Consider the following 27891-nt stretch of genomic DNA (forward strand, 5'->3'; position numbering starts at 1 on the left):
CCCTGGACACGGAGATGCGGCGGAAGACCCCTGAGATGCAAGACGACTCTCCCGGGGCGCAGGGAAGAAGAGAGAGGCGACCGCGAGAAGGAAGGCGACCTCGTGGGGGCAGGAGCCCCTCTGGGGAAGTTACAGGGAGAACCGAGGCCATGGCGGTCAGAGGGAGGAGAGCAACGAGGTGTTTTTAAAGGTCGGCACCGAGATGCCCTTTTCAGAGGACGCCATGAAGAAGAACCCTGCGGGGAGGGACCCTGCTGAAGATGCCCCGAGGCCTCTGACGGTGGAGCTCCGCGAGTTAAGCCGGTCCAACCCGCACGCCCTCTGCCCACAGAGGCCGCCCGCGGGAGCCGGCCCCCCAACGCGGGTTGCTCGGGCCCGCTGGGTCGTCCCGGGCCCGCGGGGCTCGCCGCTGATTGGCTGCGCCGCCCGGGCGGAAGTGATGCTGCTGTCACTGGCTGCTCCGCTCCCGGGAAGCCGCGAGTTTCCGCAGGGAGGCGGCGGCAGCTGCGGCCGGGCGGGTGAGTTGGGAACTAGGTGGGGGCTGGACATTGGAAGTCCAGGTGGCCCAGAACCCGGGGGAGCCGGCGTCTGAGGATGAGGGCGCTGCGCAGAGGGAGCCTTCGGTCCTGGAGTGGGGGAACCCAGGAGGACGGGGCCTCAAGGTCTTGGATGCCAAGATAGCATGGGTGCTAGTGAGGAGAGGGGCACATTGCACCGAGCAGTAGAGGTCGGGGGCGGGGCGGGGGGAGGGGATGGGGATCGGTGAAACTGACCCCTGTGCTTAACATGGTTTCTAGGAACTGGGTGTAAAGGCAGCGAGGACGACAGTCGCTTGGGAGTAGAATCTTGGACTCCGGGCTGCTCGTACTCTTCCTTGACCACTAAGAGCTGTAAAGATAGGCGTAGCAGTTAGAAGAGGTTAAGATCTGCTTTCAGAACGTGTTTAAGGTTCCTTTCCCAGAAGCCTGGGGATAAAAGTGCTGCTCTGCCGCTGGGAGACAGGAAGAGCTCAGGTTTCTTTCTTCCGGAAATCTGGGATTTTTTGAGGCTGGAGGAGCCTGTCTGGATGGATCATTATCTGGCTATGTCACAGGATTTATTTATTTTTTTTTACTTAGTAGAGTACTATCTTGGGACAGTCGAGGCTGCTAGGGGTCAGGGAGGGATTTGAGAGGGAATATGTTTGGGAACTTAAGAGGAAAAGAGAGGAAGAGATATGGAATGGAGATTTTTAGAGGGAAATGTTAGGTGGCATAAGTTCTCTCCCTTTACATGGAGTCTTCAGTAAAATACCCATTTTTCTGGAATGCTTTGAGTTGGATCTGTTTGGGTGTGTGTCTCAGTACTAAGCCCTGCCCCCATGTGGACTCAGTAGAGAGAAGAGGCTTTTAAAGGAGCCCAGCCACCCATAGGTACCACATGTTCTGCCACCTCATTCACCTGCCACAGTTGCCAACCAGCTCCAACTTGGCCCTTTTTTCTTTGAGAACTCCTAAGACCAAGTCCCTGGTTCTATCAAACCTAGGCCATTGGAGCCTGAGCCCTCACTTTGAAGCCAGCCTGCTGAGCTAGTTACAGGGGCAGCTCTTTAGTGCTGTTTTCCAGTTGTTTCCTCTCTCCTGCTTGCTGGCTTGCCCTTGATGCTGTTCAGTTTCATTGGCATTTTCTGGCTTTCTCCCGTTTCCCCCTGCCTCTTCTCACTTCCCTTGGCATCCTTGGGAGACACACAAACCAGGAAGTTAGCTACCACTTAGACTTTCAGGAAGTGTGTTACTTACTTCCTCAGTGTGTTACTTACTTTCTCAGGAGGCATTTTGGTAACAGTTAAGTTCTCTACTAGACCTCCAGGGGAAAAAATGAAAAGAGCGTGCCATGATAGCTCAAGAAATAGGGCTTCTGGATTTTATACTGATTTAGCCTTACAATACCAGTTCTGTTCTGGTCTATGATCTATTTTAGATCCCTAGAAATGACACTTGATCAAGTTTCTTTGGTCACTGGTACTGAAGTTCATCTAGCGTCTGCTTGTTCCATTGGATTTGGTGGGACGTTGTTTCTCCTGTTCTTGGGTCCCCCAGGTCTGTAGCCTGTGCTGAGTCAACACTACTCACAGTGAAAGTGATGCCTTTTCTCCCTTTGCACAAGATGAGTGTGACGTGGTTAGCCAGACCAGGAGCTCAGCCTCACGTAGAGTCCAGGTGGGAATGGGGCCCCCTTGTGGGGAGTTAGCCCTGAGAACAATTGCACTGAGGAATCTGCTGGGGAAAGATTTATGTGCTCTCTAAAGGGGCAGGGGTCCTCTCTTAAAGAACAGTCATTTGCTGCCAGTCGTTTGTGGAGTGGCGTGTACTTTGTGCCCTGTGCATGGCAGCAGGGGGAAGGGCGTGGTGTCTGTGAGCAACTGGACCCTCTCTGCTGGATTATCTGGTGTGATGGGGACTGCTGTGGAAGGTCACCCACTGGGGTCATTACTGGCCCACACTCCATCTGGGGGCTTGTCCCTGTTGGTCAGGGATAAATGTGAACAAAAAGAGAGGATCAAATACTCAGTAATTTAAAAGGAGTGGATTGGGGACTTCCAGGGGGAACACATTGATGGTTCAAAGTCTCCCTGTCAGACTCCTACAGTTACCACCTCTTTTATGTCCTTCCTCTTTGTCTGCAGCCTACTGCTCTGATGCCGAAGGGGAGGCAAAGAGTGCCACACTTGGATGCCCCCCTGGGCCTGCCCACCTGCCTCTGGCTGGAATTAGCGGGGCTCTTCTTACTGGTTCCCTGGGTCATGTGCCTGGCAGGGACAGGTGGGCCTGAGGCCCAGGGTCCAGGGGGGCTAAGCTGGGCTGTGCATCTGGACAGCCTGGAAGGTGAGGGGGCAGAAGAGACTCTGGAGCAGCAGGCAGATGCCGTGGCCCACGCAGCAGGGCTGGTGAATGCCGGACGCATCGGAGAGCTCCGGGGTCACTACCTCTTGGTCCAGCCAGCTGGGCGTGGGCAGGCCCTGGAGGTGGAGGCCATCCGGCAGCAGGCGGAAGCCGTGTTGGCCAGGCATGAAACTGTGCGCTGGCACTCAGAGCAGAGGCTGCTAAAGCGGGCCAAGCGCAACGTCCACTTCAATGACCCCAAGTACCCGCAGCAATGGCACCTGGTGAGTCCCGCCCTGCAGTTTTCAGTTTCAGACGAGTAGTTCTGTCTAGTGCTTTAGTGGGCTTCCGACCTCATCACTCCTCAGTTGCTGACATCCTTTGCCTGAGGACACATTTCTGTGGTATGTTTTGCCCCTGGGCTCTACCTCCCCTCTACCCTCTGCTAGAGAGCCAGTGTTCTGCGGTGCCTGAGCACATGTTCCAGCTCTGCCACCTACTAGCATGTGCCTTCGGGCAAGCCACGTAACCTCTCTGTGCCTCAGTATCTCCATCTATAAAATGGAGATTGTAACAGTACCTACCTCATAGAATTACGGTTAGGATAAGTGGATTAATGTATGAGAAGCACTTAGAACAGTGTGAGACTCATGGTAAACACTATTACATAAGTGATAACTAACACTGGCATAATAATTACATCATCCAGCACTTAACCCTAGCCACCATTTCATGCCAAGTCACCCGTGACTGATGCTGAACTTGGAGACCAGGGCTGTAGCACAGCCCTCCTGTGCCCCTCCTTGGCTCTGTTGGTCTACAGCCTCTGTCTGGCTCTCTGGTGGAGGCCAAGGGTGAAGGGGGCTGCCAGCTCTCACTCTGTCTCTCTCTGGGGCATGCTGTATGTCACTGGATTCCTACCCCCCTTCCTACAGTATAACCGGCGGAGGCCCGGCAGGGACATCAACGTGACGGGTGTGTGGGAGCGCAATGTGACTGGGCGAGGGGTGACAGTGGTGGTGGTGGATGATGGAGTGGAACACACCATCCAGGATATCGCCCCCAACTATGTGAGTGGAACAACCCCTCCCACCGCACATCTTACCTCCTTCTTGATGTTTGCTCGGTCTTGTCCCCTTTCCTAAAGGTCTTTGAGCCAAAGAAAAGGGCCTGGGAGGTGGGGTGATGTTCACCTTCTCTCGGTGGCCCCAGCCAGCATTCCAGACAGGCAGTCTAGGCACCGCAGGTGGCTCTAGCCCATGGCAGAGCAATCCCAGGCAGTGCTTCCTGCTTCCTGTTGCTGCTCCTTCCCTGGTGCTTAGGGAGTGGCCCCTGTAGGCAGCTTTCCTCTCCACTGAAGTTCTGAGTACCTTCTTCTCTCTGAAGTGTGGCCTTTAGGTAGCCGTAAACCTCTTTTATCCAGGTTTCCCAAGCCACGGAGCAGTGGGCACATTCCTATAGTAGGCAAGAGACAGGTTTGCTGAGAGCTGTGGTACTTCTCAGTTTTGCTCCAGTTCTTTGCTCACATCTTGAACCCCGTGTGGTTTGCAGAGAAAGATGGGCTTGCCGCCCTGTCTTGGAGTCCCAAACTCCCTGTTCCTTCTCTCCCTGAGCTCCAGGATTTGACCCCTTCTAACCAGTGAGTGACCACATGTTGCCCCCTCCCCTGATATTTCAGAGCCCTGAAGGTAGCTATGACCTCAACTCTAATGACCCTGACCCCATGCCCCACCCGGATGTGGAGAACGGCAACCACCATGGCACGCGATGTGCAGGAGAGATCGCTGCTGTGCCCAACAACAGCTTCTGTGCCGTGGGCGTGGCCTATGGGAGCCGCATAGCAGGTAACTCATGCTTGAGTCCATCCGTAGTAGGCTACTCCTGTGATCACAGTCTTCATTCCCTGCACCCCTTCCCACACTGAAATGTCTTTACCCCACCCTTGACACATAGCCTAGAGCAAGGGTAAGTTTTGTAAGACAAATCAGTTCAATGATTTTTTCAGTGCAGTGGTGTTTCAAACATGTGTTTTAGCAGCAAACCCCACTATATAAAATACATAAGAGCAGACTATTAATGACCTTCTACTTGACTATATAATATTGGTATTTTAGTAGTCTATAAAGTACCTCCTCGTTGGTTCTTCCTCCGTAATCCCGTGTCCATGGCTGTGCTCTTGCATGTCCTAACTCTCCAGTGCCCAGTCCTCCTGACAGTCGTGGGCTGCTCTCATCCTTTCAGGGGGGCTGAGCAGCCCTGTGGTTCCTTTGCCTCTCAGCTCAAAGCAGAAGGTGAAGGGAATGAATGGGGAAGCTCTCCTTGCGATTCCTAATTAATTCCTGGGAACCTACAGAATGAATGGGACTGTGTTCCTCTTACGCTCCTGCAGAGGGCAGCAGCCGTCTGTAAATGAAACTCCAGAGGGTGCCAGAAACCTTCAGGCTCAAGTCCCTTTTGAAAGCCCATTTGTCCCTACATGGTCACCGGGATGTGACCCACCCATTTTAAAGAGTAAAATTAGGCATCCATGAGAGTAGCGATGGTGACGAGTGCCGGTTATTGAACATCTTCGGTGTCAAGCGCCGTGCTAGGCGTTTTATATGATTAAGGGTGAAGATAAGAAGGGAACCTTGGTAACCTACGTTCTATGCCTCTCCCACCAGACCCCATGATTGTTAAAGTCTAAGTTCCAGTATTATGTTAAAAAATATTTTCGGACAGGTAATACATATACCTGTGGTATAAAAATTCAAACAGTGCAAAAAAGCATAGAGGGAAAAGTAAGCCTCCCGCATGTGGCTCCCCACCGTGCAGTTCCCGGTCTCGGGGACCAGCATTAGTGAGGAGCTGCTGTGGCCTTTGCTGCCTAGGTATCCGGGTGCTGGATGGACCTCTCACAGACAGCATGGAGGCTGTGGCGTTCAACAAGCACTACCAGATCAATGACATCTACAGCTGCAGGTGAGGCAGAGCTGCGGGTGAGGCAGAGCAGGTGGGAAGGCAAGAGGCTAGAGCACCTGGGATGAATCTGCTGACAAAAGACCTGCAAAATGGGCTGACCCAGGCAGGCCTGAGCAGGGGACCCCTCACTGGGTGCAGCTAATAAGCTCACTGCCCTCATTTCTCCCGATCTCCAGCCACTAGGTTCTCAGTCTTAAGCTTCTGTGACCCCAGAAATCAGGTTGCCACAAGAGAAGCCCCAGGCTGCCCCACATTTATTTGTTTTCCAAACTCATAAGGCCTCTGGGAGAAAGTAGGCTTTCCTCTCCAACCACAGGGAAGCTGAATGCCCAGCACAGTCCCTGCCACCCTCCGTGTGTGTATGCACCTGCAGCTTCAGGTCATGCTGTGGTGGGAAGGATAAGGAGGAACTGGGGTTGGGCAGCCCCCGTGGCATTGATGGCACCTAAGCCTGCCCCCAACAGTACCTCCCTTAAATGCATGACATTCTCCACAGGGTACATTTCATCTTGGAGAAAGAATAGAGAACTCCTGAGCCTAAGCACTGAAAACTTACATAGACTGATATTCCCTCATAGGTGTTCTGCCATCAAGCCTAGCAGTAGATCCCTAGATCAGGAGAGGGGTGGCTCCTGTCCCTCTCTGCCACTGTGTACTGCCCCCTGCTCCCTGCTGCCTGAGAAAGGACTTTTAGGGGCAGGAAACCATGGTCTCAAACTAGGGATATGTCCAAGGAAAAGAAAAACCTTAGCACAGACTTCTGTTTTCTACTTTGGAGAAGGGATGGACCTTTGAACCCTATGTCTTTTAGTCATGGGAGTCCTAATCTGGACCCCTTGGGAGGAGAGAAGGAGCTGCAGGCAGAAGGGTGACCAGCTGAGACAGGGAGGCCCTGGGTGGGTAGCCACAGCCTGGCTCTGCCCCTTCCCTCTGGGTATTTCTCAACAGCTGGGGACCAGATGACGATGGGAAGACAGTGGATGGCCCACATCAGCTTGGAAAGGTAACTGTGAACTGCAGGGAAAAGGTTGTCTAGGAGAGCCGGGACACCCTCGTCATTCAGTCCTAGGAGAAGTGCCACAAGTCAGTCCCTCTTCCCACCCACCCTGTTTGCAGTGCCAGATGTATGCCATCTAGCCCTGCTGCCTCCTTTCAGGAAGAGTGTGGCTAACCTGGGGGCAGGAAGCATGGGGACACTAGTTCTTAGGGAAATGGAGCAATGCTTCGAGAGACTTTTCCTTTGGTCTTGTCCTGGCTCCACCCTGTCCTCTGATAAGCAGAGTACATCCATCAGATGTTGCTCACGTAAAAGCGCCCTCCCCATCTCCTGTCTGTCTTTAAATCTTTTCCCTATCCTCAGTGCCCTTTGAACTTTTTTTCTTTTCATTTTAGAAGGGATAGAGAGGAAGACGGGTGTGGTAGGTAGAGGTCTTTCCATGAGTTCCTCAACTGATACCGGACATTTTTGCTCCTCAGGCTGCCTTGCAACATGGGGTGATTGCTGGTCGCCAGGGCTTTGGGAGCATCTTTGTGGTAGCCAGTGGTAATGGGGGCCAGCACAATGACAACTGCAACTACGATGGCTACGCCAACTCCATCTACACAGTCACCATAGGTAGTGACCTGACAGTGCTGCGTGTGTGTGTGTGTGTGTGTGTGTGTGTGTGTGTGTGTGTCACTTGGTGAGGGCAGTGCATATCTTGGTGCGCCCCAGCTTCAGTGCGTCTATCTAAATGTGTGAGCACAGTCATCTCTTTGGGCTCAGATAGGACTAGCCCTGCTCTCAAAGGATCTTGGGACTTCCTTAGATGTCACCATACACTGGGAACACCTTCCACCCATCATCTGGAGATCACCACCACCTCCACCCCACCACAACTGGTTAAGCCTCTGCTCTGGCCTTTCTGTGGGCCACTTGCCTCCTGCTTGAAGCCTCCCCTGAGTCCCCACTAGCCTAAATGAAGTGCCCTTCACCTGTGCTCCCAGTCAGAGCCTTTGCCACCCCAGCTGCGTTGATTTACTTACCTGACTTCCTACCTAAACTGTAGGCTCTCTTTTTTTTTCTTTTAGAGACAGGGTCTTGCTCTGTCACCCAGGCTAGAGTGTAGCAGCAGGATCATAGCTTACTACAGCCTCAACCTCTTGGGCGCAAGTGATCCTCCTGCCTCAGCCTCCCAAGTAGCTGGGACTACAGGCATGCGCCACCATGCCTGGCTAATTTTTCTTATTTTTTTGTAGAGACAGGGTCTTGCTATGTTGCTTAGGCTGATCTTAAACTCCTGGCCTCAAGCGATCCTTCCACCTCTGCCTCCCAAAGTGCTAGGATTACAGGCGTAAGCCACTGCGCCCAGCCTACAGGCTCCTTGAGACCAGGACTGCGGCCTTTTCCATATGGCCCTGATGCCTAGCACAGTGTGTGACTCACAGTAGATGCTTAATCAGTTTTGAAAACAATGAACATGTGAATGAATAAGTAGGTATAAAAGTGGAAGGCCCCCGGTTTTACTCTAGAGCCAATTGAAAGAATGGTGTTGGGACACAGTATACTCTCTGCTGCTTGAGGCTTCCTGTTCAGATGAGGATTTGGGGCACACTGAGGGACTTGGGCCACTCAGATCATGTTTAAACTCAGGGCAGTCCCCCAAGTGATAGCTCAAAGATGACTCTGGTATTGTCAGGCCCCTGCCGCAGGACCCCATCCTCATCCAGCTACCCTTTCCCTCCTGGGTCTCTAGGTGCTGTGGATGAGGAGGGGCGCATGCCGTTCTACGCAGAGGAGTGTGCCTCTATGCTGGCGGTCACCTTCAGTGGTGGAGACAAGATGCTACGGAGCATCGTAAGTGTCTCCCGGGCCCTCCACACCCTGCCCCTGTCCCAAGACATCACGTGGCAGGCTTCGCAGCATGTTTGTGTTCCCTGCTTCCCCGTCCTGGCACTCAGGTGCCACCTCCCCAGCTGAGCTGTGTCCCAGCCACTGCTGGGAGAACCGACCTGAGGACTCTGGGTAAATCTGTGGAAATGGTTTTTATCTTAAAGTTTTTGAATTAGGACAAATATAGAAACTAAGTGTCACATTTGTTAAACACCTTTTTTGAAATGTCTTCCTTTGGTAGAATTTAGGCTTTTGCAAATTTCTGTGGACTTAAAAAAAAAAAAATCATCATTCCATTGCTCTTCAGCCCTTAGATAAAAACTGTGAGTTCTGGTCATGTTTATCTTTAGGAGTAAAGCTAGTGGTTGTTTTTATGGGATGGGCAGGAAAAGGAGTCAGGAGAATGTCTCATGTCAACACGAGAGAGAGCTCTTTCTCAGAGCTATACTTGGAGTCGTAGCAAACGAGATCAGGGCAGGGGAGTGGAGCGTCTCCAGCCTGTGGAACCAGTTAAAGAATTCAGGGGCTGTTGCCTACATCCGGCTGGACTTAGCTCCATCCTAGCAGGTTTAGGCCAGGTGTCTGGACCATCATCTTAGAGCTCTGTGCCTGTCCCTGTTGCCCATAGTAGTGTCATATGGGGTTAGGAGGCTCCAGGCAAGAGCTGGGCTGGAGCCAGGTGGTGTCAGATTTCTCCAGTGGCTGGGTTGGGAGGTCTCTCCAGGGCCATTGGGAATTGGGCTGCTTTGTCTTCCTGCTGGGTCAAATTTATTTTCCAAAACTGAAACTTTGTTATGCCAATAAATGACTTCTGGTCTACACAATGTTCCAAGGCTCTGCGCCAGCTGACCCCTACTCCCTCCTCCCCCCACCCTGGGGAGAAGAGAAACGGGAGTGGACTAAAGTAGAAAGGCCAGAGAGGCTTTGCTCCGCAGGCTGGGCTCTGCACAGAGGGCATCCCACCCCGGCCCCGGCTGGCTTAGGAGGATGATCAGGAACATGCCGTACGCTTCACCCCCTGGTAAAATTCAGGGGAGCCAAGCTTGCCCCTGCCCCAGCCAGGAACCTAAGACGTCTCCCTAACACAATTATCACTCTTGCTCTGCAGTACCCGGCTTTTCTCCTCCTAACTCAGCTCACTCCCACCCCCACCTTCCATCTGAACTGTAATTTGTCCAGAAATGAAAAGAGAGTTTACTTAGCCAAGTTTCCATCCTTGGAGTGTCCTTGCATTGGAAACCTGGTGCCAGTTTCTACTCAGTGACCAGGGCAGATGGGTGGAGCTGTCTTTCCTAGGGCAGAGGCTGGGGGCATATGCTGCCCACCATTTGGCTGCCTGGGGAGCCGCTCTGGACTTCGCAATGCCTGCCCGGGGCTCCTGCCACCATAGGCAAATTCACGAGCCTCCTGGCTGCACATTAGACTGTCGCTGGGAGGCTGTTTTCCGTAACAGGAAAAAAATCAATCTGCTGCCTGGCACCGACCGGGCTTCCCACTCTCGTTAAGACTACAACTGGGAGAGAGTTTTTCCCTTTTTTCCTGGGAGTGTATGATATCTGGGTGAAAATTACATCTCTTGGCAGCTGCTGTAACAGCTGGAGGGAAGCAGTGAGGACAATGGAGAAAGGACAGCTCTTGGCAGAAGTTGGCACCCTGGTGTCCAGCCCAGAAGACATGTTTGGAAGAAAGCAATTTTCTGGTCTTGGCGCTGGCACCGTGTGCCAAGGATCTGAGTGCCGCACAGTGGAGCAGTCAGGCAGGGCCTCCCCGTCCTCCAGCTAAACCCTCTGAGGCTCCAGGGTTGATGAAAGCCTGAAAAGAGCTTGATGCCAGACAGATGACATCTCCCCCTCCCCCACTCTCGCCTCCCACCTCAGAACCACAGGTAGAGAAGGGGCACTCAGGGCACCCGGCCTGGGGCAGTGAGGCAGCTTGTCCTGTCTAGGGCCACAGAGAGGGCGGGCAGGCCATGTAGACACTGAGCCCATTGCCAACCCCGGGGGTGGGCAAGGACACGGTTCTCTCCCTGGGAACACACTCCCCGTGGTCGTACCGAGGTCACTCCAGCCCCTGTCGCCAAGCTGCCTAGTTGGATTTCCTTGAATGGTGCCTTCACTGTTGTCCCGGCTCCAGCTGGGGCCCAGTAGCTCCCCTGGCCACTTCCTCTGTCTAGCTTGGTTGCGGGGGGGGGGGGGGGGGATGGAGAACTTGGGAATGGGAGCAAGAGTGTTAGAGGAACAAGACTTGGGATCCTGTTGTCTGCACTGGCGCCCACCCACGTCTCCCTCTTTCCCCACAGTCACACCCTCAGAAGTGACTTTCATTCTTATCATCGTTATCTTCATTCTCCAGATGTTGTCTTAAGAAGGCAGAAGGATTAAGGATCTCCTTTGTCCTGCCCTGCTAGCGGGTTCCCCTCTAGTCAAAGATTCAGCTCTAACAAAGGAAGGGTGGAACTGAGAGCCTTATTCTGTGCCCCTCACGCCACAGCACCTTGGAACTCAGTCTATAACCCACTCCCCCATCCATTCCACTCCCCAGGTGACCACTGACTGGGACCTTCAGAAGGGCACTGGCTGCACTGAGGGCCACACAGGGACTTCAGCCGCAGCACCTCTGGCAGCTGGCATGATAGCCTTGATGCTGCAGGTGCGGCCCTGCCTCACATGGCGCGACGTCCAGCACATCATCGTCTTCACAGCCACCCAGGTGAGCTACCAGCAGGTGGACAAGTGGCCTGGCCCAACCTGCCCCAGAGTTCAGGTATCAGGAGGCTTCGCTTTCTAAACGTCCCAAATGTTATGCACCAAGTCCCTTTCTGAGTTGCGTGTGTAAAGAACAGGTGTGGGGACCCCACCAAGACCACAGACCTAAACTCATTTGTACCTATTCTGCTGATGCCATTTTACCTGCAAAGGAGAGCTCTGGCTGGGCTGTCGCTTGTGCCTTCTGGCTCCGACTCTAGGAGCAAGCCACTGAGGGGGGGTGATGACATCATAGGCTTTGACCTTTCGTCCCAGCTTTCCTTGGGGAATCCATTCCTGGTAGCCTCAATGGGAGCGTCTAGACTAGATCAGCCAGCAGGGTGAGCAGGAAACCAGACTGAGGTTGTTGAGATTACACTGGCAGTGCAAGAGACTAACCAGGACCTCTGTCCTTTCAGTATGAAGATCGCCGTGCAGATTGGGTCACCAACGAGGCAGGCTTCAGCCATAGCCACCAGCACGGTTTCGGCCTGCTCAATGCTTGGAGGCTGGTTAATGCAGCCAAGGTGAACGGGTGTTGGCAGAGTGCCCTGTGTGGAGTGAAAGGAGGGGGCTGAATGCCTGAGACATTGTCTGGCACATTGCAGGTGCCTGATGAATGTTTGCTCGTTTCATTTATCTGACCACCTTTCCCCTCACCCCAGCTGGTATCCATTTACCAATGAAAAAGCAGGCTTGATCCTGTAATTGAAGTTTCCAAGCTATTGTTAATAGTAGAGAGTAAATGGGACCTGAGTATAGCTTGGGACTCTCAGGGTGCTCTGGTTCTCTTCTTACACCCTGGACACTGCCATTTCCTCTGGTTCCTTGGTTTGGTGCCATAGGAGTATTCCAGGGTGTCAGCAGGAGCCTCTGGAGTAGAAGAAGGTGATGATGAGAGGAACAGTAAAGCAAGAGTCAGACCTTAGAGATCGTATTGACAAGCGTGTATGTGTGTCTTATGTGCTTGTGAGAATGTGAGTTAATCAGTCTTGTTTGTTAATTTCCCATGCCCTATCTTTCCTTTAATAGATCTGGACGTCTGTCCCTTACTTAGCATCATACGTCGGTCCCGTGTTGAAAGAGAACAAGGCTATTCCGCAGTCCCCCCGCTCGCTAGAGGTCCTGTGGAATGGTAAGTAGTCAGCACCCAGGGGGTTAATCTTAGGCCTGAGGTTTGGGGCGGGGTGCTGGGGATGCTAAACTCATCCTCCCTGCTGGACTCTTCCCCCTTCCTTCGGGAGCTGAGCTCCAGCCAAACCTGTGGAGTTTTCTTTGACCATTTTAGGACATGTTGCTGCTTCTGAGTTGGCTGGCCCCCTGGCTGCTTAAACGAGACCTTTCTCCTGAGTTACTAGTAGTGAAAAGGAGCCACTAAGCAACCTTGAGAACGGCGGGTGGGAAGAGTGGGGCTGGGACTTGGGGAGATGAGGCGAGAGTTGAAAGGAGTTCCTATGACTTCCATTCTAAGATCTTGCCAGAGAACTCGATTCAGCCCATTGCCCTTTGGATGAAGTAAAAGGGTTGGGAATTTCTTCCTTTGATCCTCTTGCTTATCTAACAGAGAGTCAGATGTGGTCTGTTGGGAGTGGGACAGAGAGTCTGTAGAGGTCTCCCTAGACTTCAGTGACTGTCCTCTGCCCCTGTGTCCCTGGTGCCCAGGGTCACCAGGATTGTCTGTAAGGTGAGGGGGGAGTATCTTCAAGGTCAGCGATCTGATTTTACACTGAGCACAGAGGTGGAAGCCCCTCCCCGAGAAGAGGGAAGCCAAATCGGGATGTTTGTGCCAGAGGACCCTCCATCGGCACGTTTCCCAGAGAGTTCCTTGGGGGATTTTTTTTCCCTTGAGTAATTTTGACATGCAGAGTTATGAACTACTTTTTGTGAAGGGTGAAGCACGTCATGCTTAGTGCCCAAACCAGAACTCTGTCCTCACTTTTCCTGTCCTCTTACCAAGTGATCAAACCGGAGCCATAGCAGGAAAAGGAATGGCCAAAGAAGGCCACGCAGAAGGGAGGGCAGGGGCACTGCCCTCGGTGGAGGTTTTATGGGGAAGATTTGAGTTGTCTCTCTCCCTAACCACGTCCAGCACTTGCCCAATTTCCCTCCACGAGGAGTGAAACCCATGGGCCAGTCATTGCATTGTCCGTAAAAGGAATGTTATCTTGGAAAGGGCATAAAGCATCAGCCAAGACAGGGAAGTTCAGAAACATTCCCAGGAATGCAGCTCGGTCGGAACCCCCTGGCTTTGCTCTCGCGTGTCTTGGAGATAGTGTGCCCTTTCACTTGCCTCCCGGCCTGCGCTGTTTCCCGTCACTTCTGTCAAGCGAGGGCGTCCACTTAGAGGATTAGGATCCTTTCCAGCTTTGTCATCTTCTGCTTCCCACTAACCAGAATGTCTGAAGAACTTCCCTAGGTATTGAGGCATCTGGCAACTGCTTGCTTGTCACTAGGAAGCAGGAGAAAGAAGGACAGATCGCCCTGGGTGGGGGAGAGTGGGAGGTGGTCTAGTGCAGAGAGCAGGATCAAGAGAAGGGAGGGGAAGATTCAGGGTGTTTGGCTGCTGGAGCCCTTCGCCTGTTGGGAGCGCAGCAGGCAGGACGGCTGCCGAGGGCAGAGGCCAGCCAAGGTGTCTTCTCCTCTGATGTGACTACATTTACTCCTGAGCAGACACAACAGAAGGGATAGGCTTGTGGGCCTGCTTGGAAGTTGAAGGAAGTAAGTCCAGTTACTAGAGAGTTGAGCGTCTCAGTCCCACACCATGAAGAAACTCCTTCTCCCACAGCCAAGCAATAGTCTTTTTCCACCAGCACCTGGTTCAGTCAGTGTCTAGGAGCTGGAAAGTTAAATTTTTTTAAGGCAGAGAGAGCCAAACATCCCTAAGAGGAGGTGAAATGCCTCTAAAACTCGTAAGCAGCATTTTCCCATCGCACTTCCCTCAGTGATGCAAAGGTTCTGTATCTGTGCTGCTCGACTCGGTGGCCACCAGCCGTCTGAGTCTATTGAACATTTAAATTGTGGTTATAATTTAATCGTAGCCTGTAATCGTAGCACTCTGGGAGGCCGAGGTGAGAGGATTGTTTGAGGTCAAGAGATCAAGACCAGCCTGAGCAAGAGCGAGAGCCCATCTCTACTAAAAATAGAAACAATTAGCCAGGTGCGATGGTGCAAGCCTGTAGTCCCAGCTACTTGGGAGGCTGAGGCAGGAGGATTGCTTGAGCCCAGGAGTTTGAGGTTGCTGTGAGCTAGGCTAACACCACGGTACTCTAGCCTGGGCAACAGAGTGAGACGGTCTCAGGGGGAAAAAAAAAAAACAATAATAGTAATTAAATTGTGGCTAATATTATTGAGGAACTTAATTTTATTTAATTATAATTAATTTAAATTTCCATAGTCATCTGTGGCTAATGGCTACCATTTTGAGCAGCACAGCCAAAGAGCAGGACAGATGTTTCTTCCTCCCACTGACAGGAGGCTGTGAGGGAAAGGGGACTGAGGCCCCTTGGTGTTTTAGACCCTGACACTGGGTCTGAAATCTCTACCCAAGGGCAGGAGGGAGAGTGGAGCTTTGGGAGGAGTGTCTTATACGCAGATCGTGCGTGTATCAGGAGATTGCTGAACACGCCCTTGCTCTGTCCTTCGTCCTTATTCGCAGTCTGGGTCTGCTGGCTGACCCTCCGCCTGCGCTGCACACCCTGTTCCCGCAGCTCTCCACACCTTCCCTCTGCAACCACCGTTTGCCTTGATACTGATTCTTCCTTCCGCCTTCAAATTAAAATCCCTGCTACCCTTCAGCCAGCAACTTTTCACATGAATGAACGAGCAGTTGCTCACTTTCATCACACGCTTCCTCTGCCCCTGAGGACTTCCTTCGTGACTCAGTGCCCCTTTCTGGATCTGCTTCAGAGGAGCTGCTTCAGAGTTCATCCCTCCTCCCCTTCTTCTTGCCCCTCTAACCCCATTCATGAGGCTCTGCTGCAGCCTCTGTCCTCTGCTGACCTGTGCCAGTGCCTTTGCTCCGGAGCCCTCTTCTGGCCTCTCTGCCCGAGCTACCTGTTTCCTTTGTTTGCTCCTTAGCTACTCTCAAACTGTGGGTGTCTTCTAGGACTCATTCCATGACCGCTTTTTCCTCATTCTACGTTCTCTTCCGCGACCATGCAGCTGTGTTTATGACCTCAGCTACCACCTCTCCACAGATGATTCCTAGATCAAACTCTCTTACTGGGATCCCTCACCAGTGAGAAGGATAGAGATTATCATACAACAGCTTCCACAAGATTGTGGGCAGATAGAGCCCGGGCTTCTGGGACAGAGGGTGGGAGTTGAAAAAAACCCCAGCTTACCAAAGGCCAAATAATAAGATGAGGACATCAGCTGAGACTTGAGTGCTTCTTATGTGCCAAGCACTGCTTTTTGGATTGGGTTCCTTTTTGGATTCTGTTCTGTTCCATAGTGTTCCATAACATGTCATTTACTCTCCTGTAAGCCACCTCCCTGCCACATCAGTGCTCTCCTCCAGCTATGCCATAAATATTTTCCTTCATCTTTCTCTTCCTAAATCACTCTGTGTTGTTATTCTACCAATACATTGCATTTAACACATACAAAATTTTAGATCTTATTATCACTTCTCAAAAGCCAGCTTGCTTTCCAAGTTTCTCCCATTTAGGTCAGTGCCATTACTGTTCCCTAGGTCCCCAAACTTGAAACTCTGGCATTTTTAATCCCTCTGTATCCCCTGGCTCTCCCCAAGTCTTCCCCTGGCCTTTCCCTTGCAATTTAGTCTTTTCATTTTTTTCTCTGAAGTGTCTGTCCCTTGATTGATTCACTCATTCATTCTGCAAATATATGAGACCTCCTTCATCGCAGGCACTGTATTCAGTTCTAGGGATTCAGAGATAAGACATGATTCCTGCCCTCAAAGAGCTCACAATCTGGTAGGGAAGACAGCCGAGTTTGCAGTATAATACGATGTCACACGCACTGCAACAGGGACAGCACACGTGCTTTGAGAGCACCGCAGAGACGTCTTCTACCAGTGGAGAAGACAGGGAAGGGTTCTCAAACTGGTGACTGCCCTGAGTTTTACCATATAAGCTAGCCAGGAGAAAAGGTGAGGAAACAGACATCCAGGCAACAGGAACAACATGTACAAAGTTGATGGTGTCTTCAGGGAGCTGCAAGTAATTCAGTATGGCTGGGGCATGGGGTGCAGGAAAGAGGAGGACCTAAAACTGGAGGTGGCCATGCCAGGTAGAACCTTGTGTGCCATGGCAGGGAGTCTGGGCTTCATCTTGAAGGCCTTTGAGAGGGATTGTCACCAATTGGTATTAGCAGTAAGGGAGAAGGAAAGGAATCAAAGAGATTCCCAGGGCCTTATCTTTTAGAAATGCATACTGAAATCTCTCTCTCTCTCTCTTTTTTTTTTTTGGAAACAAAGTCTCGCTTTGTTGCCCTGGCTCGAGTGCAGTGGCATCATCGTAGCTCACTGAAACTTCAAACTCCTGGGCTCAAGCAATCCTCCTGCCTCAGCCTCCTGAGTAGTTGGGACTACAGGGGAGCACCACCAATTTTTTCTATTTTTAGTAGAGACTGGGTCTTGCTCTTGCTCAGGCTGGTCTCGAACTCCTGAGCTCAAACAATCCTCCTGCCTCAGCCTCCCAGAGTGCTAGGACTGCAGGCGTGAGCCACCACGCCTGGCCTTACATACTGAAATCTTTACTGACTATCTGGGGATTCCCCTGATAGAATCTGGGCAGGGGAAGAAGTAGGGGTCATAGTGAAACAAATATATTGGGCATATTTTAATATTTATTGAAGTTAGGTGTTGAGAACATCTGTTCTCTTGACTTCTATATAGGTCTGAAATTTTTTGTAATAAAAATTTATAGGCTGGGCACAGTGGCTCATGCCTGTAATCCTAGCACTTTGGAAGGCCAAGGCAGGAGGATCACTTGAGGGTGGGAGTCTGGGCAACATAGCAAGACCTAGTCTCTACAAAAAATTAAAAAATTAGCTGGGCATGGTCGCATGTACCTATAGTCCCAGCTACATGGGAAACTGAGGCAGGAGGATCTCTTGAGCTCAGGAGTTTCGGGTTGCAGTGAACTATGATGATGCCACTGCACTCTAGCTGGGGAGACAGAGTGAGACCCTGTCTCAAAAAAAAATGTGTGTGTATATATGTATATGTATATAAATGTTACATTTATATATGTTCATATAAATAAACATATATTACATATTTTAAAAGTATTTACATTTATAAAGATTTCTAGGTTTTTAGCTTGGGCAACTGATTAGATGGTGATGACATCAAATGAGATTGAAAATCCAGGAGGAAGACCAGATTTGGTGAGGGTTACGAGGTATAGAGAACTGAGGAAGGTCATGTTGACTATGCTGGGTTTGAGGCTTCTGTACAACATCTTAAAGTTATATCTAGCCAGGCACGGTGGCTTGTGCCTGTAGTTCCAGCTATTCAGGAGGTGAGGCAGGAGGATCACTTGAGGTCAGGAGTTCAAGATAGCCTAGGCAACGTAGCACAACGCCATCTTTGAAAAACTTAAAAAAAAAAAAGTTACACCTAAAAAGCAGTTGAATAAATAACTTTGAAATTCTAGACTGAGGATAATGATTTGAGTGTCCTTAGCATAAAAATGGAAGAAAAAAGTCTTGGAGAGAATGAGATCACCATTATTAGTGGGTAGACAGAGGATTAAAGAGGGCCTAGGACAAAGCCTGACATGAAAGGAGTAGACAGAGGAAAGGAGCCTCCAGCGAAAGCTGAGAGGAGATGGCCTGTGGGACAAGAGGACAATCAGGAGAGTGTTGTCCCAGGAATCAGGACAGTTCCAGTGAGAGAGGGCAAGCAAGACAAGGACTGAAGAAGGTAACTGGGTTCAGCAAAGGGGTCACTGGCGACCTGGGGGAGAATCATTTCAGTGTACTTGTAGGTGCAAAAGCTAGACTGTGGCTGTCTGAGTAATGGGGTAGGGGGAGATGTCTAGTGAAGCAGGCAAATTGAACACATGCTTTTACCTCTGCTCTCTCCCAAAACCTCACCAAAATAAGAATAAAGGAGTAAAAATGGTATAAGCACAAAAACAAAAAGAGGAGACCACAGGAAATGAGAGATTTCATCACACTTTTGGAAGGTGGAAAATGAATGGAGAAGTGAGCCGGGCTAAGAGAATTGCAAGCCAAATCCCTGCAAGGGGGGTACTGAGAACAAGCCCATTCGTGCTATGGTATCCCAAAAGGCTCAGGCCCTGGAGGCCCCAGTACTGCAGGAGACAGAGATGAGGTATGAGATGAAAACTGGGGGTCAGTTGAAAGACTCTAGGTACCCTCTCCCATCCTTAGCAGCTGGGTGATGGCCCCTTCCTTATCTAGGCAGGAGTTGGGAGGTGTGTTCTCCAGAGCCACGCCCCCAGGTACAGCACAAAGGGGGAGGCAGGGACTCTACTGAGAGGAGGAGACCCTTCCCACCAAGCCAGCTGCTCCAGTACCAAGGCACTGGCAGCCAGGAGATTGGAAGGGTCCTCTCTGGAGAAATGGAATGATTTCCCTTCAAAAGATTTAGAGATACTGATACGTGGGGCTCCTCCAAGGAAACAGCCGAGTCCCAGTCCAGTTAACTGTAAGGATGCCCTCCAGGTGACAGGCTCTGCCCATGGTTAAGCTTCCAACTGGCTTTTGAAAGTAATGGGGATCACTGCCATTTGGAAGAAATTTTCCGAATACCTCCAAATTCTGATGAAAATAATTTTCAGTCAATAAAACTGTTCCCAACCTAATTAATCACATGGAAAGGTAGAATAAGGATATTTTCAGACATACAAGATCTTACTCACGCTGCCTTTGTCTAAAAGCTGTTAGAAGATGTGCTTCAATGAAGGCTGATCCAAGAGAAGAAAAAGAAGAAAAAACAAAGGAAAGAAAGAAGGAAGAAGGGAAAGGGGGATGAGAGAGGAGGTGAAAGCCCAGGTGAGAGGTGAAGGAAGGTCCCAGCCCGACAGCAGCGCAGCAGATAGGGGTGGGACAGAAGGCTGCAGAGAGAGAATCTCAGGGGCAAATGGACATTGAGGGAGCCCCTGACCACTTTGTTCATTTAATAAAATAGTATTCAAGCCAGGTGCGGTGGCTTGGGCCTAGATGGGAGGATCACTTGAGGCCAGGAGTTCAAAACCAGCCAGGGAACATAGCGAGACCCTGTCTATAAAAAAAAGTTTTTTAGTTAGCTAGGCCTGTATCTATAGTCCCAGCTACTCAGGAGGCTGAGGCAGGAGGATCAGTTGAGCCCAGGAGTTCAAGGTTACAGTGAGCCACTGCACCCCACCCTGGGCAACAGAGCAAGACCTCATCTCTAAAAACAAAATGAAGTAAAATAAAATTTTAAAAAAGATAGCATTCAGAGAAGTTAGGTGGTTCTTTTGTGAAGCTGGGGAAGAATTAGTGACAGGGACATGAATTTAAATAAATCAAAAAACGGGACAATTATTAATGTTAACTCCAGAGGGGAAAGCAACAAGTTGTTCAGGAAATGAAATATTAACATAACCATTGTACACTACTTGGCTAGATTCAACATAATATTGACAAGGTTACTGTAAGGTATACTACATGTTGATCTAACTGAAAATTGTGATTGAATTATTTTTAGAAGATGTGAGGGCCAGGTTGGGAAGAAGGTGTGCACATAGGCTGTTAAGTCATCTGCCGTAATCAAAAGGCAAGAAATAATGTCTCAGATTGGTAAATCATGAAATAGCCATACATGCTTACTATTTAGAAACATGAAGGTAGATCCCAGAAGAAAACAGCTAAAAGCAATAAAATATGTTTGCTTCTGGGCAGTGGATCACAAAGGTGGTAAGGAACAGGGCAGGGAATTGTTCTCTTTCATTATAGGCACTCTAGAACCAATTTATGTTTAAAACTATGCATACTGTGCTATGTTGGTAGAAAGAAGTGTCAGGGATGATCGGGAGGGTGAGGAGTAGTGATAGTGAACATAAAGAGCTTTCTAGGCCGGGCACAGTGGCTCCTGCCTGTGATCCTAGCACTCTGGGAGGCCTAGGAGGGAGGATCACTTGAGGTCAGGAGTTCCAGACCAGCCTGAGCAAGAGGGAGACCTCGTCTCTACTAATAATAGAAAGATTAGCCAGGCGTGGTACATGCACCTGTAGTCCCAGGTACTCGGAGGCTGAGGCAGGAGGATCGTTTGAGCCCAGGAGTTTGAGGTTGCTGTGAGCTATGATGATGCTACTGCACTCTACCCTGGGTGACAGGGTGAGACTCTGTCTCAAAAAAAAAGAGGGGGGGAGCTTTCTCAAATTTGACAGCAAAGGAAATAATATCTGATATGTATGTAGCCTTAAGACTTGCTAGGTGCCATTCTGAGCACATAGCTATATTAACTAATCCTATCCTCCTATCAGCCCTGTGACATAGGCACTATTACTAGCCCCATTTTGCAGATAAGGAAACTCGTTCAATTCTCACAGCTCGTGAATGGCAGAGCTGGGATTTGAACCCAGGCTGGATGGTTCCAGAGCCCATGCTCTTAATGTTATTAGGTGGAAGGAAGTAAAGAGTTGAAGAAAAGTTTATTTGTTCTTGGTTTTCATTTGTAGTAGGAAAGCCGTAAACAAGAAGATCCAGCCAAGAAGTAGGTAATTGGGCTGATCCAGGATTTGACTGTGGCCAAATGTTACTGTGAAAGGACAAGAAGGGAAAGGGAGCTTAGAGCACAGACAAGCAGGTTGGAGAGTCATTGAGCTGTGGCATCTCAGCCGGTTAGGAAAAAGGAGCTGGATGGATTGCAAGAGTGTGAAGGGGTCAGGAAGGGAATGAAAGGAGGGGCCTTGTTTTCACAGAAGATGGGACATTGGCTTTGGAGAGTTGACAGATGGAATCATAGAAAGTGCATACATGCACATGTACGTACACAGAAAGATCTGGATGGATACTTACTGGCATGTTACCAAAAGTTCTGGGTGCCTTTTGTTTTTACTTTTGCCCATCTGCTTTTCTAATTTATCATCTTTAATTGATTTGTATTGCTTATATAATAAGAAAACCCACAGTGAGAGTTACTAAGCCATTCAGAAGTGAAGCAGCCCCAGGTAATGACAAGGTCCAGGTATGGTCCTGGGTGTGGGTGGCTGCCATGGATTGAGAAAGGGCTTTGGAGTTAGGGAGGTAAAGCAGCATGAAGGTGTGACATTGGTTAGGTGGTCCTCGGGAACACTGGTGTCATGGTAGGTGATGGCACGTGGCACTCTTCAGCAAGTGCAGTGAGGTGGAACTGAGCAGGAGGTCAGTAGGGACAGGGAGTAGGAAGAACAGAAAGTCTTGAGCCTTTCCTTTCCTCCTCCTCCTTCAGTCACAGCTACCCATGCGCACACCCCTGGAATGAGGTGGTGGCATGTTAGCTGGTCTTTTCTCACCTGCTCCTCTCTCTAATTCATCCTACCCACAGCTGTTAGAGTAACCTTCCTTCAGCACTTTTTAAAAAAAACGTCTGGGCCGGGCGCGGTGGCTCATGCCTGTAATCCTAGCCCTCTGGGAGGCCAAGGCGGATGGATCGCTCGAGGTCAGGAGTTTGAGACCAGCCTGAGCGAGACCCTCTCTCTACTAAAAGTAGAAATAAATTATCTGGACAACTAAAAATATATATAGAAAAAATTAGCCGGGCACGATGACACATGCCTGTAGTCCCAGCTACTCGGGAGGCTGAGGCAGTAGGATCGCTTGAGCCCAGAAGTTTGAGGTTGCTGTGAGCTAGGCTGACGCCACCGCACTCACTCTAGCCCGGGCAACAAAGTGAGACTCTGTCTCAAAAAAAAAAAAAAAAAAAGTCTGTCCTTGCTCAGTAATCGATAATAGGTCTCAGATGCTTATTTAAAACAGAATTTGTTAAAGCCCTTCCCAACCTAGGTTCCCTGCCCCCTACTTTCAGTACTCTCTGAGCTGCTGCTTCTGTAAAATGAAGGTATTGCTGTCTGCCTTGCATATTGGAATGAATTAATGGAAGAAAAGTTGCTTTAGAAAGAATTATTTTTGGCCAGGCATGGTGACTCACATCTGTAATCCCAGCACTTTGGGAGGCCAAGGCAGGAGTATCACTTGAGGTCAGGAGTTTGAGAGCAGCCTGGGCAACATAGCAAGACCCTCTCTCTACAAAAAATAAAAAAATTATCCAGGCATGGTGGTATGCACCTATAGTCCCAGCTACTCAGAAGGATGAGATGGAAAGACCCACTTGAGCCCAGAAGTTTAAGGCTGCAGTGAGCTGTGATTATACCACTGCACTCCAGCCTGGGCAACAGAGTGAGACCCTGTCTCTGGAAAAAAAGAAAACAAGAGAATTATTTCTCATTGCAACCTAATTTCTCAATAGTCTCCAATTAAGTCTTCCACTTCAGTAGCTTTTTTAAAAAAACTTTTTATTTTGAAGTAATTGTAGATTAACAGAAGGTTGCAAAGAAATGTACAAGAGAGGTCCCATGCACCCTTCTCCCAGTGTAAACATCTCACACAATTATAGTACAATATAAAAACCAAGAAATTGATGTTGGTAAAATCCATAGAGCTTATTCAGATTTCACCACTTACATATGCACTCAATATTTGTGTGTGTGTGTGTGGCTCTGTGCAATTTTATCATGTATGTAGCCTTGCCTAACCACACTCACAACCAAGATCAGAACTGTACCATTACCACAAGACTCCCTTGTGTTATCCCTTTGTGGCTGCACCCCATTCCCTCCTCCCATCCCTAATCCCTGGCAACCGTCCATTCTCCATCTCCACAGTGATGTTATTTCATGAATGCCATCTAAATGGGTTCGTGCAGTATGTATCCTTTTGAGATTGGCTTTATTCATTGACATAATTTCCTTGAAGTTTTTCCACTTCAGTGTTTTTTTAAGAAATTAATATTGTATTGTCTTCACTATGAGACTTGTTCATTTCTACCTCTGTCTTTGTACGTGCCATTTTCCTCTCCTAGAATACCCTCCACCAACCCTCTCATCTATCTGGATTCATTTCCTTCTTCAGAGTGTGTCACTGCTCTGTGCCCAAACCCATAGGACTCATCTCTGTTCCCTTGTCAATTATGTATATATCTCATACCATATCATTTTCCACTTGCAGGTAGAAGGCAGGGACCATGCCCAACTTATCTTTATAGTCCCAGCATCTAGTACACTGCCTGAAATGTAGGAGGTACTCAGCAACTAATTTTGGGGATGAATGAATGATTGAAGTTGCTCTGTTGGGTTCTGATATTGGGTCTTAAGAATGTGTTGTCTTTCCAACTAGACTCTAAACTAGAGTGTAAACGTGAAAGCAGCAACTCCATTCCATTTACTTGTATACGCTGGGTCCCAGCAGGGTTGCCATAAATGTTTGTATGTGGCGTCAGTGAGCGTGTGCCTTTGTGCATGTTGGGATGAAGTGAGGGCGTAAGTGTCTGTGGGCTGGTTTCCCAGCTGCCCAGCCTGACTTCCCGCAGTCAGCAGCATGGACCTGGAGATGTCGGGGCTGAAGACCCTGGAGCATGTGGCAGTGGCAGTCTCCATCACTCACCCACGGCGCGGCAGCTTGGAACTGAAACTGTTTTGCCCCAGTGGCATGATGTCCCTTATCGGCGCCCCTCGCAGCATGGACTCGTACGTACACTCGCCTATGGCCCTCTGGGCTCTCTTTGCAGCAAGAGCTTTTCTCCCTGTGGGAGAAGGGGACACTGGCCCTGTCCTACGCTGCTGTGGCACGGCCAGCCCTGGCAGCCGGAAGCCCTTTAGCACGTGCTTTCTTCAGGTGCTCACAGTGCTGGGCACTACACTGTACATCCATTTGCTCTAATCCTTGCAAATAGGTCCCTGCAAAATAGACTTTGTAACCTCCTTTTACAACTGAGGACACAAGTCACAGAGCTAGTAAGTGCCTGAGAGAGTAAGAAAGAACCTAGATCTGTGGGCCTCCCGAATCCGTGCTCTTGCGGTGCCTGCCTTTTCCCCTACTCCACATTGATGCGGGTCCCTCCGTCCATGAGACCCCAGGGGCAAGGGACAGCACTTGAGGACCCCCCATGGCACCTTTCCAAATGGCTGTAGCTCATTTCCGTGGCCACTGCATTAGGAAAATAACGTTTCTGGAAGAAGGGGTCGGCTCCCTGCACCAGGCCTTCCACGTTTTCTGCTGTGCTCTTTCCCCAGGGATCCCAACGGCTTCAACGATTGGACCTTCTCCACTGTGCGATGCTGGGGGGAGAGGGCAAAAGGGGTCTACAGGCTGGTTGTCAGGGATGTAGGTGAGCCTCCCTGCCCTTCCGCCAGGGCCCTGCCTTTCCTGCTCATCATCTGGTCCCTCTGGATCTTAGGGTCCCACAGAAGGTGTCCCATGTGGAATGCATAGGGTTGCCATTGGACAAGAGGGTTGATGCCAAGAAGTATGCCCCATCCAAAACATGGGCATTGACATCTAAAACTGTCCGTTTATACTGCGTCTCACCTTCCTTGGAGAAGTGACTGATCCATTTTTCCTCAGGATAGCAACAAAAATTCCTTGTTGAAACCACATTTCAAGTCCTTTCACATATAACCATCCTTTGGCCAGCCCTGGTAGGCAGGTAAGGGCAGGACTCATTTTCACCATTTTTTTTTTTTTTTTTTTGAAAAACTGACCCAGAGGTTTGAAGTGACTTGTGGAAAGTCTCAGTATCAGTGACTATGGAGTATCTTCAATATCAACACAGAGACTGTAAATTGAGCCCAACCCTCCCAACTGCCATCAAGTTAGGTATTCACTAGACCAGTGGTTTTCAAACCTTTCTTTAATTTAGGAGAAAGACATTTTTTTTCCGAGCAGAATCCCAGCTGCACCCCCCCCCCCCCCCCCAGAATATAAGAGATAAAGGCCAAACTTCTCTGCTCTGGAGCAGAATCTTTCAACTCTCCATTCCTACGGGTACCCAGGGAGGCACTTGTACAGAACTCTGGGATCCATGGGACACAGTTAGACAACTACCACAGCAGACCGTGTGGGCTGAGCCCCTCTGGGTGGCGGAGCGGGCAGGGCCTCGGCTGTTTGGCGGGGCCAGCAGAAGGGCTGGCTTGTGACTGCCCCACTTGCTGCCCTAGGAGATGAGTCATTCCAGGTGGGCATCCTCCGGCAGTGGCAGCTGACCCTATATGGCTCTGTGTGGAGTCCCATAGACATCAGGGACAGACAGAGGTAGGTACAGCCACATGTGTCAGAGAGGAGCAACTCGGGGGGGGCTGGGGAAAGCGCCAGTTAGGGAGCCCCATCCCCCTGACCCCAACTGTGCTTCCCAGCTCCAGCCTCAAGCCAGTAGATAGAGGCACGGGCTGGCAGCCCACAGCGTGCCCTGCCCTTTTCGCTGTGGGGCCTCCCTCCCTGCAGCTGGGAGGTAGGAGGATGGGTGAGGGCAGGCGGTGTGGGGACCATGTTCAGTGGGGCACCCTTCTCTACTCCACAGGCTGATAGAAAGTGCCATGAGTGGAAAATACCTGCATGACGGCTTCGCTCTGCCCTGCCCACCTGGGCTGAAAATTCCTGAGGAAGATGGTTACACCATCACCCCCAACACCCTCAAGGTACTAGGGCCACGACTCAAGCTACAGGTAGACAAGACTGTCCTGGGGCGTTGGTCCTTGTGATATTCAAGGTGACCTGGGGAATGAAGGATTGGGAAACCTGGGCCCCAGCAGTGGTTTCACAGCCTTGATCCTGTTCTAGGAGCTAACTCAGGCTTTGTTGGGGGGAGGGAATAACACGAGTGGTTGGGGTGGGAGAGGCTGTCCCAGAAGCGGGGAGACTTTTGGAGTCCATAGTTTGGGCTGAGAGATGCTACAGTCCCTCATACAGGTGCTTGGCTTTTCTGCAGACGCTGGTGCTGATAGGCTTTTTTACTGTCTTCTGGACCATCTACTACATGCTGGAAGTATATTTGACCCAGAGGAAGGTGGCTTCCAAACCACTTTGTAGGCGTGGACCCTGCCACTGGCCCCAACGGAGGCGAAAAGCCAGGGAGGAGGGGACAGAGCTGGAATCAGTGCCACTTTGCAACAGCAAAGATGTAGACGGAGTGGAAGCAGAGAGCGGGGACCCTCCCACTACCTCTGGCCTCCTTGCCCCAGACCTGCTGGATCAAGGGGACTGGACCCTGTCCCAGATCAACCAGAGTGCCCTGGACTGCCCTCACCAGCACCAACCCACAGACCTGTTGCAGGGGAAGGAGGAGCAGATCTGCTGACCTCGGGGCCTCACAGACTCGGTGTGGGACAGGCTCTTGCTTCCCCAAAGTGGGAAAGTTTACAAAGCGGCTCCCAACTTTTAGGCGCTCTGGCGGGAAAGCAGTCCTGCTGCTTACGTCTGGAATGTGAGGCCTAAACAGCATTCTCTGACTGCTCAAGGAGGGTGAGGGCCTTCTTAAGGTAAAGTGGCAGAGGATTGGCGCCAGAGAACGGTCTGGTGAGAGCCACAGTATCTTCTCCGACTGAACAAGAGGTTTTGGTGAGAAGGTCTTGGACTAGATTGGTGCGCCCTTTGGGAGGCCTCTGTCCTCATTTCTCTTGGGCAAACCAGTTGTCTGGGTCACACCGTGCGTGGGGGACTCCCAGACCGTGCATGGGTTGAGAAGGTGCTGCCGTGGCCAGGAGAGCATCTCAACAGAAGCATCACTGGGGTCCCTTGGGAAGAGGACTTGGGGCTGGAGGCTGGGAAGAGCCCCCAGACATGCCTGTCCTGAAAGCAGGCTGCCTCCATTATCCTTTCTCTGGACCCCTGTCAGAAGCCAACCTTGAAAGCACCCCACTCCTTCACCATCACCCCCACCCTTCGTCCTTCTGAAGGGCACAGTGGGGATGGGCCTGGCTCCCCAGGGCCTGCGCTGCTTCAGGAGGGACCCCTGCGGCAGGACTGCAGACTGCAGAGCGGGCGTCAGACACGTGTGTTTCAGGACACAGCCTTGGGGCCACTGCCACTCCAGTTCTGCGACCACCCCGTCTTCCTCCGCAAAGTGCTCAGGGAAATGGCCTTCCCCCCGGAGGTCAGCTGTCTGCCTTGCGGGCCGTGGCTCTTCCTCCTTTTCGTGGCCTCCCATGCTAGTCAGCTGATCTGAATTTTTTTTTTAATGCTTAAAATTTGGTTTTCTCTTTTCATAGCAACATTTTGTTGAATTTTTTTCTGCACAGCTTTTCCAAAATAAAAACCTTTTGAACAATTCTGCCGCCCCCATCTCTCCTTCCCTCTGGCTCCCCGAAGCTAATGCAGGTTGCCACGTGGCTTCTCTTTGCCTTCAGTCCCTGAGACTCACCCTCCTATTCCACGGCCTGGTTCCTCAGAAAGAACCAGACCCTCCTGGAGTCTTGGGGTGTGAAGGGTCCAGAGGATGGGGGCCAGGAACACACATAAACCC

The 27891-nt window shown here is 50.6% G+C and overlaps 1 protein-coding gene across 2 annotated transcripts; it reads left to right on the plus strand.

Moving 5' to 3' along the window:
* On the plus strand, positions 1–27414 carry PCSK7 (proprotein convertase subtilisin/kexin type 7). 2 transcript variants are annotated; one of them, XM_045556409.1, is made up of 17 exons: positions 1–518; positions 2079–2198; positions 2666–3145; positions 3797–3931; positions 4540–4705; positions 5732–5822; positions 6771–6825; positions 7299–7437; positions 8558–8658; positions 11236–11403; positions 11858–11965; positions 12471–12573; positions 23965–24121; positions 24668–24762; positions 25592–25685; positions 25951–26068; positions 26359–27414. In XM_045556409.1, exons 3-17 carry the CDS (start codon positions 2678–2680, stop codon positions 26725–26727), a joined length of 2367 nt encoding a protein of 788 aa, XP_045412365.1. In that variant the 5' UTR covers positions 1–518; positions 2079–2198; positions 2666–2677; the 3' UTR covers positions 26728–27414. The 2 variants fall into 2 exon arrangements, with proteins under 2 accessions (XP_045412365.1, XP_045412366.1); XM_045556410.1 differs by lacking the exon at positions 2079–2198 and having other exon boundaries at positions 447–518.
* Positions 27415–27891: the final 477 nt, after the last annotated feature.

This window comes from Lemur catta, chromosome 7, assembly GCF_020740605.2.
Source record: "Lemur catta isolate mLemCat1 chromosome 7, mLemCat1.pri, whole genome shotgun sequence".
In the NCBI taxonomy this organism is placed as follows: domain Eukaryota; kingdom Metazoa; phylum Chordata; class Mammalia; order Primates; family Lemuridae; genus Lemur; species Lemur catta.

Bases quoted from the DNA above. Each gene is read 5' to 3' on its own strand.
- PCSK7 (XM_045556409.1), top strand. From the start codon at position 2,678: ATGCCGAAGGGGAGGCAAAGAGTGCCACACTTGGATGCCCCCCTGGGC. The intron at 5,823-6,770 runs GTGAGGCAGAGC...ATTTCTCAACAG, and splicing joins AATGACATCTACAGCTGCAG to CTGGGGACCAGATGACGATG. The intron at 11,404-11,857 runs GTGAGCTACCAG...CTGTCCTTTCAG, and splicing joins TCGTCTTCACAGCCACCCAG to TATGAAGATCGCCGTGCAGA.